Source organism: Mastigoproctus giganteus, chromosome 7 (genome assembly GCF_048544385.1).
Source record: "Mastigoproctus giganteus isolate SK-2022 chromosome 7, ASM4854438v1, whole genome shotgun sequence".
NCBI lineage: Eukaryota > Metazoa > Arthropoda > Arachnida > Uropygi > Thelyphonidae > Mastigoproctus > Mastigoproctus giganteus.
Window position 1 is genome coordinate 187,604,874 of NC_143581.1, and position 12,011 is coordinate 187,616,884.

Genomic DNA, 12,011 nt, shown 5'->3' on the forward strand with positions numbered 1-12,011 from the left:
CGATGCCTACGCTAACCTGAAGTACATTTATACAAAAGAATACTGGTTGGTATATTGGGCCACCCACAAATTAATTCTCCCCCTCCAACGAACAACAGCAATGGGACAATAACTGGGGCTAAAGTGGCGACCAAACTTGGTTGATGACCAGGACTTGTTTTCACCACAAAAATGGCCACCAGCATTACTTCGGAACCAATATATGGTGCTTATGTTCATTGCACGTCCCCACGTGTCTAAGATCAACGCCAGCTTTAGCTGTGCATTCCAGCAGGCTTGCTTTATCGGATTATTTCCCATCAAATCAGATGCTTGACAGAATCTAAGGACTCGATGATGATTTCAATCGATTTTCCACCAACACAGGCTATAGACGTCATGTGTTTCTCATTGCAATCTGCTGTCATCACAACTGTGTGGACTGAGCCATTCAACAGCAAGTGTTGAATGTAGATGGATTACGTACATCTGTCACAGTCCTCCAGGACTGTGAAGTAGCCCCTGAGCACAAAATCATTATATTTTACCTTCCTATCTCTACAGGAAAGTACAGTATTCTCTGTTTTTTGTGTTTGTTTTTGTTTTGCTGATTCTTTTTATTTACTTTGTAAATCCTGACAACTTGCTGAAATGGGAATAAAGATTTATTTATTTATTAAATGGCGTATGTCCAGTATGTTGGAGGTGGGACACCGGAGTGTTTGTTCGAGGAGGGACACAGCAGGTCAATTTGCATTTAGAAAGTCACGTTTATTCGAAAATATGATGGTTATCTCTACTTTCATTTGGCTACTCAACCGATGCTGGTTCCATGAGATAAAAACGATTTGAAATTCCGGATGTTATTGGAGCACTTTATTAAATCCCTGCCCTTCAAAGTACGTATTCACCTTGAAACTTCTCATTTCCGTAAACGAAACTGAGGAAATGGTATTCTACTGATAAAAATAACAAGCAATTAATAATTTATAAGGAACCCATTTACTGCCTTCGTTTATAAAAGCGACAGCGAGTACTTTAGTATTTTCCAGAAAAGTCGTGCTTAGAAAGATGCAGTACAAATTTCTTGTTTTGGTCATCTTAGCGGTTTTCTTCTGTGTAACCGGAATACTTTCAGATTCGAAAGAGTCGAAGGAAGACTCTGATGAATCAAAATCCAGTGAAGAAATGTACAATGTCCGCAAAAGATCCATTCCCACTATCACTCTGCTATGTCGTAAGTGCCAGTTTATATGCAATTCCTCTTATAATATTAGTCGATCCATGCATTTTTTAGGAAATATATTCTGAGAGAGGTTTTGGGTTGATTAGATAAGGATATAAATCCTGGCTTAGCTAAGCAGTGTTATTTCAGAGCTTTTTTGTAAAGCGTTGTGAACAGATCACATCATTTATAAGAATATAAATGTAGAATAATGGACGACATATCTTTTAAAAAAAACTTAAATATAAATTTTTTTGAAACTTCGTCTGCTAGGAGCATAGTTATTACATGTAGACGGACAAACAGGTGAAAGAGCAGGGTGAACACAATAGGCACATTATGCATATATGCTAACGAGTCTAATAACGTAATACGCAGATACATAATTTCTATTTTATTGGATATTAATTAATGTCTGGTAACTTGTATAATTCAGAAAACTCGGATTTCTCGTCCAGTAAAATGGATAGATCGGCCATAGAACAAGCAGTTTGGATATATAAGTTAGATCTTAGGGGGCTCTACCATGACAGATTTTTTTCGAACTGCATAACATAAGCATACAAAAATAATACATTATTGGGCACAGCAATTCACATGATTTGTGTTTATTTTACGTTTAGGAGATGATTTCAGAAAGAGGGCTGCCGCATGTCTTAATCTATTGCATGGACAAGTAAGAATAACTTCAATTTTCTCAATTTAACTACATATACTATCGTTGCTAAATATTTCTCGTGAAAGGAATGTTGCTGTTTTATTTTTGTGTGTTTCTTTTCCTTTTTTGCGGTCTCTAGGGTTTCTCCCATATGCGCTGTATCCTCTATTCTAGGCAAATTCCGAAGTCGGGTGTGTAAGTGTAATGTAGGTTTGCAAGTGTAGTGTGCCGGCACGTGGCGACTTCGTAGCCAGGTGGAGGCGCGCCAGAAACTATACAGAACGGGTCTCGCACCGGACTTTCCAGAAAATTCTGGAGAAGTCCAAAAGAAACACTGACAGAAGTGGAAACGGTGAACAGTGGGGTAAAATGGATGGGGGAGAGTAGATAGAAAGGTAGGGGAAGAAAGAAGGAGACATCCCCAAGAAAAGTAGACGTTACAAGGTCAATGAAGGAAAGTGAAAGCAAAGAAAGTCTGGACAGTGGTGTCCGTTAATCCTACCTCCGAAGAGGTAGGCAGAAGAGTCCCAGTTCAGGCAATCAAGGTCAACTGGTCTCTGGGAGGGTTGTCTATCTTCCGGCTCTGAGCCAAGCATCAGAACCAGCAAAGATCCCAACTCAGCTGGTTCGTTGCATAAGCAGGGGAGAGTAGTTCATGCAGAGTTCTCACCCGTGGAGGTAGGGGTCAGCAGTTGACAAGTCCGGGTGAGATGAAGTGGATCAAAATTCCAGTCCAAAGAGCAGTCAGTCCGGGTGTATCATTATAAGTGGCGAAGCCTCAGGTCAATATCTTTGTGGATCAATATTTGTAGTGGAGTGTCCCAGTTGGTAAGCACAATTAATATGGTTAGCGAGTGCTGTCTATGTGGGTATCAAAGATTGTCAGATGTAATCCAGTGTTTGTCAAGTCCGTGTGGAAAAGGCAGGTATATCTTCTGTAAAGACACAGAATATCCAGGAGAATTCATTCAGGGTTATGCGGTGTTGTTCAGCATCAACTGATTTCTTCTTTTGAATACTTTGTTGGCATAGTGTGAGAAAGCATTGTAGTTTTCCCTCGAGTCTAACGAAGATGGTGCTTCTTGAAGTGAATTTCACTGCGGGTTGCACTTGTACTACAGTATTATTTTTGACTTAAGCTTGTACTAGAGTATTTTTTTGGTTCGCTGTTGTTGGAAAAAGGTGTGTGTTATGGTTCGAATAATTGTGCTAATGTTTTGGATAATTTTCGTTTGCATTGTCATCCCAAGGATACCTAACAGATTATGAAATATAAGTAAATTTCGCATTTTCACTCTTTCTTAGATACGAGAATTTTCAGACCTGTGTCTAGAAGAACATTTTTTGGACGAAGAAGATAAGTTTATGGCATTTGTGAACAGTGCATGCGAAGAAGGTCCCATTGTCAAGGAGGTATGCAAAATAAAACAAATATATATATATTTCTGAAGTTACCTATGTTAAAATTACTTAGTTCTGTTACGTATTTTAAACTTCCTTGCATTTTTGTAATCAATGCTATTTCCTATACCAAGAAAACGTTTATTTGAAAATTAAATCCACACCTAAGAACAGAACTGGCTGTGCTTCTTCACAACTCAGGTACAGGGGTTCTCCTTTACTATTTCATTGCAGTATACACAACACACCAAAGAGCAGAAATCATAGTATCTTCAGCGCTCGAAACGATTTAAAATAACCATGTGCATCACAATCGATTTAGTGATTTCTGGCCAGAGGAAATCTCAGAGAAAATGAATAACTCCATTGACGTTTTTGCAGTGACATCCAATGATCGGAATTCCTCCTGCAACCGGCTGACATTGGCCAAATAAACTACCGTTTGAAGTAACCTTTAAGAATTCCAGCAAAATGCTGCACAACGGTGTCAGGACAATGGTGCTCCGTAGCCGAGTATTACATCAAATAGATGAAACAGCGATATTTGGAAAGATGAGTTGCATTGACTGTATGTTCTTTGCAACAGCATTCCTCCAGCATACAATGTTCATGGTAATCACACAGAATGTTTACAAAAACGTATTGCAAAAACTCCTGCTTCAGAAGGAGAAAATACTGTTGGTATATATTATCATTAGGATGGTTCCAGTGCCTCATGTGGTTTCCTCCATATGTTCACTACTCCGTCGATTATGAAAAGCGGAAATCGAGACGCGAACCTACCACAAGACTTCTCTCCAGTCAACCTGTTACCGTCTTTCGAGTTCCTGGAACCAAAGTTATCATATTTTACGGTTAGTGTCTTAGATCAGTGGCAACCATAAAGGTTTTGTTCAGTCGTAGTGCTTGCTTTTAGGGGTTTTTGCAAAATTCGGGTACTGATGCCTTGCGATGGTCTCGCATTAAGTGAAAAGATTAACATTTCTGCCATTTGTCGAAAATTACATTTGATAATACGCTCAAGCACTCAACTACCTCAGTCATCTTACATTTTCCGATACAGTTACTTTTGCTGGTAGATGCTTATCGGACTTTTTTGCATTCGTTAAAGCCTTGAATTATGCTAGTATTTGTACTGCACTTAACAAGTGCAGTCCTTCTCTGTACTATACTACCTACTAAATGTGCATCAACCATCATACATTTTTGGAAATCTATAAGCTCACACACAAACCCCAAATAGTATTTCGCTTGTGTTTCCTCTAACACCATGGAAATGTGAGAGATAGAGATGGCGTTTGAAGGGCACAGAGCATGGTTGTGTTAAGGGGAAAATCATATTTGCCTCACTTAGCTATATTTACACAGTTACTCATGTGTTAGATGTACAGGCAAGCCGATCAGGAAGACACGCATTTACATACAAAAATACGGTTTCGTGTAATCTATTTCGGATAACCCTAATATAATAATTTGAACTTTTTGCTAGATGTAGGCAACAATTTCGACATAGTTTATTTGGATTTTAGAAAGCTATTTGACTTAGTCACTTCTGAGCAATTACTGTATCAGTTGCAACAATATTGAGATTACTGGAAAGAATCTAAGATGGACTGCAAGATGGACTGCAAGGGTTGTGATTAATGAACGTTCTGCAGATTGGTGAATGGATCGGTTCTTGGGCCACTGTTGTATCTGTTAGCAGTAAACAGAAAGCAGCTCGAAACGATTCAAAGATCCATCCTCCTTACTATTATCCGGGCCTACCGTACTGTCAGAATCCATGCTATTCGGGTGCTGGCAGGCTCTCTCTCTTTTGACCTGGATATGATCTAATGTGGGCTCTTCTACCACCTATCCAAAAGCACATCATTAACCTTCATGGAATATACCTCTTCATGCCAAGTTCTCCTGTGCTACGACAAAACTCGTTTGCTCCCTGTGGGGGCAAAGCCTCACATACTCACGCATCTTTAAACAAGAGCGCATCAATGCATCTCCATAGAGAATGCATGGATGCCATTCGTGTATATTATTGTAAATTTAACCTTACGTGATGCAGCATGCATGTAAATATAGTTAATACTGCAGTAAGGATTCATAATAACATGTAATTATTTTTAATTATTACTTTTTATTCGTTGTGTACATAATTAATTAATTATTTAATTCTGATGTGAGCCTCTGGCCTTTGGCCGTGACGGGACAGTTGTATGACAGTTTTTTTTTTAACTTGGTCATCGTCCAGGAAGCTCAGGCGACCCTGGCGGAGACCAGCTGGAGAATAATGGGCATCCTGATTTACCTCCTTGCGGTGTGTGTGGGCAAAGTGATATCCCATCAGGGGTCCTGCGGCTAAAAGCCAGACCACTACAACAGAACCCAACATAATACTTCTCTCATATCACACAGAATACTTCTGTCTGGCTTTTACAGAGTAATGTATACTGTACTTCACAAGAGTGCTAATTGCGCAGTTGTGGGCAACCACCGGTATCGCCCCGTCCCCAAACACTATGTAGTTTCTGATATTCTACTTCCTATACTGATATTCTCTACTCCTATATGGAACCCACATTATCAACATTTGATACAGCAAATAGAATCGCTGCAAATGAAATACATCCATTATCTTTCCAAAAGTAATCCTATATTTTATCACCGAATTTTCTACCCGAATCTCTGTTCCTAATTCAAGTTTCAATCTCTGTTGCTACTTCAAGCTTCAATCTCTGGAAACTCAGCGAACTATACTGGATCTAAAACAGCTGTATCACATCTCTGGTTTTACCTACCTGCCAGATCTATGCCACATTGATCTGCGCGTTTCAGAGGTGGCTACTAGACAGAAGACTACATTCCACATCAGTAACTCTAGGTTAGAGACATCAAGAATTGTTTCTTTACAAGAACTACGGCACTGGTGAACAAGTATAATATGAATTTGGCTGTGGACAGGAAAGATTTTCACAGTACTATCGGGAGTAGGTTAGCTGGTAGACGGATGAGCTCAAGAAGAAAGATTTCCTCATCAATTCTGTGTGCGATGATGTCTCCACTATTGCCTGCTCTCAGCGATCATCTTCAAGATACTGAACTAAGGATGTCATGTAATAATGTAAACTATTTTTATTTCTTTCAATTGGACTTATCTCGTTGAAAATGAACTATTATTGTGTATTATGGTTTTTATTTCTATGGTAATGTACAATATTTATATCTTAGTGTGGTATTTTCTGCTCTGTTATACACTTTAACAAGGCTCATTTATGCATGGTGTGTATATTTTATGTTAATAATAAATAAATGTTCATTGACGACATCGATAAAGGGTGTGACGCCAAAATTTGTCGATGACATAAAGATTCAGAGAGTTGTTAATGATCAGTGCGAAGCAGCGCTCATTCAGGATGACTTGAAGAGACTTCAAGAATGGTCAGAAAAGTGGTAGCTATGTTTTAGTGCAGCAAAATGCAAGGTCTTACACTCAGGAAACAGCAACTCCAATATAAATTATGCATTTGGTGGGGTCGAATTAAAAACAGTAGAGGACGAGTGGGATCTGGGAGTTATGGATCCTATCGATGATTTATCGAAAATTATCCTGTGGAGATAAAGAAATTACATGTATATTTTATAAGCCAATTGTAAGACTGCATTTGGAATATTGTGTCCAAGTATGGAGATCTCAACTGAAAAACGACATTGAGCTTCTTTAATGGGTCAAAAAATGGCAACTCGTATGTTGAGGTCAGCTAAAGGGCTTCAGTACGAGGAAAGCCTTTGATTATGTTGCCAAGCTCCGTAGAACTTGGCAACCAGGCACCGGAGAGAGAACCTGATTGAGGTTTACGAGGCTCTGAGAGGGTTAGTAGAACGAACGAAGGCGGAATATTCCCTATTATAAAGAATTCCAGAACTAGGGACCATAAATTCAAATTACAGAGGGAACAGTTTTAGATTAGATTCTAAGAAGTTTTCTTTTAGACAGTGGGTCGTTCATTGCTTAACTACAATTTTATCCTTTGTATATATATAATATACTTCATCTATGCATTTTCCATAGATCTATCTTGGTGTCTCGTATTATAATTCTATGATACGATTCCCCATAAAATAAAAATACAATATATATAGTTACTAAAAATATCTGTATGTCTTTTAACCTTCTATGTTATTTGCAGATTGTGGATTGCTTTAGAGCTAAGTTTGGCCCCCCGGTGAGTATATTAATTCTACATTTTATCCAACGTTTTCGCCAATCGAACAAAATTGATGTATAAGGCAGGAATCATGTTGAGAGAATAAATACGAATGTATTTATTCTCTCAACATGATTCCTGCCTTAAATACGAATGTATTTATTCTCGGCAAAGTTTGTAAGCATGTGCAGAAAAATCAAATTGATTTATTAATGCCTAACAACTAATTAATAAAAGTCAACTTCCCAAAAAACAACATAAGTAAAATCCTTCATTTTGTTTATCTTTATTCAGCAAGAATAGTTTGGCTTTCAAGGTTAATTCCGAATTGGAAATCGGCGCTTTCTTAAAAGCCGATTATTATAAAATCGATGTTGTTTATTATACTTTTAAGTAAAGATTTCCTTAGTAATCGATGGGAACCGAATTTGTAATTTATTGTAGTTATTTTATAGAATAGCTCCTTTTATAGTATTTACTTGTTTATTTGTTCTTTCATTGTGAGACTATCATTCCTTTATCAATTTCAGACGCACGAACAACAGGCACATGTATTAAACCAAACTGAAGCCATAGTAAGTATTTTGTATTCTGTACAGATATTAAAATACAGTTGTGTATTGAGATATATGAATGTACTTCAAAATATACTCCGTGAAAGTTAAAATATGACTGCCTATTTAATAACGTGTTGAGCCTATCCAAGCGCAGGCAACAACATGAATTCCATGGCATGCAGATCCGACAACGACGTTCCACCTATGAATGTGTGTCCCGTGGGTAAGAAGTGTCATAAAGCTATTCCAGGGCTTAAAATGGGGGGGGGGGTCCTTAAATGATTCCTCCCCAAAGCGGTCACCTCTGTGACTTACATATCCGCCAGGTCCTTGGTGAAGTATGGGAAGAGAAGGAAGAAGAGAAGGGTGTGAGGTCCGACTTTTTTACAAATTACATTCTGTGTCAGAAAAACTGCTTCATTCTAAAATACTTTAGGAACAGTCTAACAATTTCTGCTGGAACAGGCTAACAATTGTATGTCAGTAAAAAGAGGATATACATGGAATTAAACATAAACAGGAGGCAGAACCATTGGAGTGTCAGTGTGGCATATGTTATTGCAAAATAGGAAGACAAGATATTGGTGCGTCACTTGCCACAATCAGCAATGAATAGCCAGATAATTGAGTTTGAATAAGTTGTATCGGAGTCAGTGAAATTTGACGATCTACTAGACAATTGTTGTTTGCACTGGTCTAAAGCAGATCGTGCGTATTATCCACTCTCTGGAGAATCCGGGTAAATGAGCTTGAGGAACGGTAATTTTCGAACAGGCTGCAGACAGTTTTGTCTTCTGACGAGAATTACACATGATATTAATTCATCCAAGAAATCTTTAACCTTACTTTCCATCATAAGGTCATCATTAGCAAACGCTTGAATCAGATGAGCCTACAGATCGAACAACAAATATTCCGCCCCTCGCCACCACTACATATTCATGCTCATTGCCCCATAAAGCTTTTGCCGTATGTTGTTGTCTATTTCTTACTGGCTGGTAATTGCACTACGGAATAAAATCAGGGCTGCTAAGGCACAATATGGCCTTAGCAGCCCTTGTGCCATTAAATAACATACCAACAAACCAACCAACCATTTCTCACTGGCTTGGTGGGAAAGGAAATGCGATTGTTAATCGACTCGTATTTTACCAGTTGACCTCAAAAACCAGCAATTCTGTGACTGCAGAAATCGTAAGTTCTTAATATTTTGAGATTACCATGAAGTGCTGGGCTAACTTGGATATCCACTATTCGTTTCCGGTTTCGGGAGTATATCACTTTGCTTTTCAGTTTATATATTTGGGTTTCTGTATTTTGTTCCAGTGAGCGCCAATAGGTCATTGGCAATATCCATTTTAACTAGCCTATTGGCACTCACCATCCTTTCCACCATTCAACTAGAACAGCTATTTTTTTTTCACAGTGTCTGTCTCATATCCTATTAATCATTAAGGAATGTCCTATCATACACAGGCTAACTGGTCCATTAAACCTTGTATGCTTTAGTTTGGACTGGTTCTACTCTGAATGATCATTAACTGTCTTTTATAGTCCGTGCTGAGTTCGGAGTATAAAAGACAGGTGCAAAAATCCATGTATTTTTTTTAATGCCCTACCTCAAGTTAAAAAGCTTATGTATTTAAAATATGCAAAGAGCTTAATCTTCAAAAAAAATCGTCAGTGTGGGCATTAAATCAGTTTCCACAGCTGATTTTAATTTTTCATCATCTTTAAAATGAGTATCCGGAATATAATACCCACTTGAGCTCTACGGGTCTAGCTTAATAGTCCAAATCGCCATTCACGGATTTTACCCTGTGTAACAGTGCTTTTATGCACGAGTGCATTACCATGGAGAAGCAAAACCCAATGGCTCATCTTTGCTTGTCCATTATTCCTGATTTGCAACTTTTAGCTTTGGCATAATGCTGGTAAAATATTCCTCCGTTATTGTGGTTCTAGATGAAAAGTAGTTAATTAATAAGAGTCCTTTGTTATTCCAGAAAACTGATGACACCACTTTTCCTACTGATTGTTGGGTTCGAATCTTCAGAGGTTGAAGAACCCACTGCATGCTGTCTAATTAGGATTCACAATCATAAGAATGCAACCAAGTTTCATCACCAGTCGCAAAACGGGATAAAAAATACAATTCTAAATTTTAAATTCATTATTGATGACTATCTTCCGATGTTTGTGGTGAATGGACAGGTTTCTGGGAATCCATCTTGAACAAACTTTGGATATTCCCAAATGCTCATGCTTTAATATTAAAATACTTCAATGGGAAATGTTAAGTACATTTTCAAGTTCAGACACTTTAATTCCTCTATTTTTGAAATTCTATTCTTCAACGATGGCAATTATTTAAGAACTGATCTCTTCAGATGACTGACCAGACTCTGGATCATCCTCAACTGACTCACGTATTTTGAACTATCCCAACCATTTGGCAAGAATAGCATAAGTGGGTGGGTGATTCTTCCCTTTCATGAATTTTTTAACATTTTTGTCCCCTTTGTTCAAAAAATTGATTACTGGACGATGTTTGATTTTCTGGATATTCATTCTGACACCTACTAACTTAGAAAATTAAATTTTAGACACTGACATATAAGTTTTGATGTTATTTTATAAGATATTAAGGTATCAAAATAACAGATTCTATAAGATTATTAATACATTTTATATACCAATAAAGAAACTAATGAAAATGCTTTTAAGAATAAATAAAAACAGGCTGAACCACTCTTGGTACCATTGGGTAAGCGTACGGTATTCACTAAGCGAACACCAGTTGTGTAACATTTGAATTTGTTGATATAAACTCATTTAAAGCATTCCTTAGACATTGACTGATGCACCTCACCAATAATAATACTTTAAATCAATGATAATAACGGTCTGTTTAATGAATAAATTTCGTATCAATTAAATCTACTGATTCCTGTTGAAGGCAATTTATTACAATGGGAAGTTTCCCCACACAAAAATAGTTAATTCATGATTTTAAATGGTGTTGTTTAGCACAAATATGAATCGTGTGGAAAAACAATATATCTTAATATAATTTGTCAACCCTAAAATTGAATTACAAATATTTACAGCCCTGTCTATTCATATTCCAAGTTACTGCGTGTTTACCTTTAAAAAAATATAGGAAAAAAATTCAAACGGTACAATTTGTTTTGCAGAAATGTGAAAAAGAACTTGAAGAGGATATAAAGAATGAATTGGAGCATTCATAATGTTGACAGTTCCTTTGCCATGATAATCCATCCTACAATTCACAGAGCATTTTGTTTTATTTCAATAATCAAATAATGTACCGCTATTTTTAAAATAAAATTATTTGCAATGCTTTAAAGTTAGTGTTGATTTTTATGACTGAGAATAAATGAACTGGCTAAAAAGAATACTTTCCAGAAAACAGAGAAAAGACAGCGAAATCAGGGTCGAGAAATGGGTTGAGTCATTATGAAGAGATAGTCGGGAAAAATTTCACAGCTTTCATGATTTTTATGAAACTTATGGTATCTTACTTTTAAGTAAAAGAAATTTCCAATACGTTTATTTACAGAACCGTCAGTAAAGCGCCGATTGAGAAACATATTTTACATATACACTGAGTTGGTTGTCCAATAGCCACACCTCCTTGTGTAGGACTGAAAGGATCTTTGACGGGGGTGAAGGAGGCCAAAATATGAAACGGCTGCAATAACATCGCAGTTCGCCAAACGGCAATCTGTTTTTGGGAGTCTGATTGAAGAATTGGTCTGAGTCTAAATATTTCCAATTTCGAACGTGGGACAAGATGTGCAGGTGTCAGTGTCTGCAAACATCCAGGAGATGGGGGAACCCCTGGTGTCATTTTGACACAAAATGCACTTTACACCTTGTTTGCAAACATCCAAGACGCTTAAAGGCTCCCGTTCCCTGATGTTATGTCTATCGTCACCGACTAAACAGCGGTCGACAACCTTCCA

The 12,011-nt window shown here is 37.5% G+C and overlaps 1 protein-coding gene across 1 annotated transcript; it reads left to right on the forward strand.

The window, feature by feature from the left end:
- The first annotated feature begins 1,001 nt into the window (after window positions 1–1,001).
- LOC150083450 (uncharacterized) lies at window positions 1,002–11,367 on the forward strand. Its single transcript, XM_090377296.1, has 6 exons — window positions 1,002–1,216; window positions 1,828–1,880; window positions 3,168–3,275; window positions 7,448–7,483; window positions 7,996–8,040; window positions 11,220–11,367. The coding sequence occupies exons 1-6, from the start codon at window positions 1,051–1,053 to the stop codon at window positions 11,271–11,273; spliced, it is 462 nt and encodes a 153-aa protein (XP_090233422.1). The 5' UTR covers window positions 1,002–1,050; the 3' UTR covers window positions 11,274–11,367.
- The last annotated feature ends 644 nt before the right edge of the window (window positions 11,368–12,011 follow it).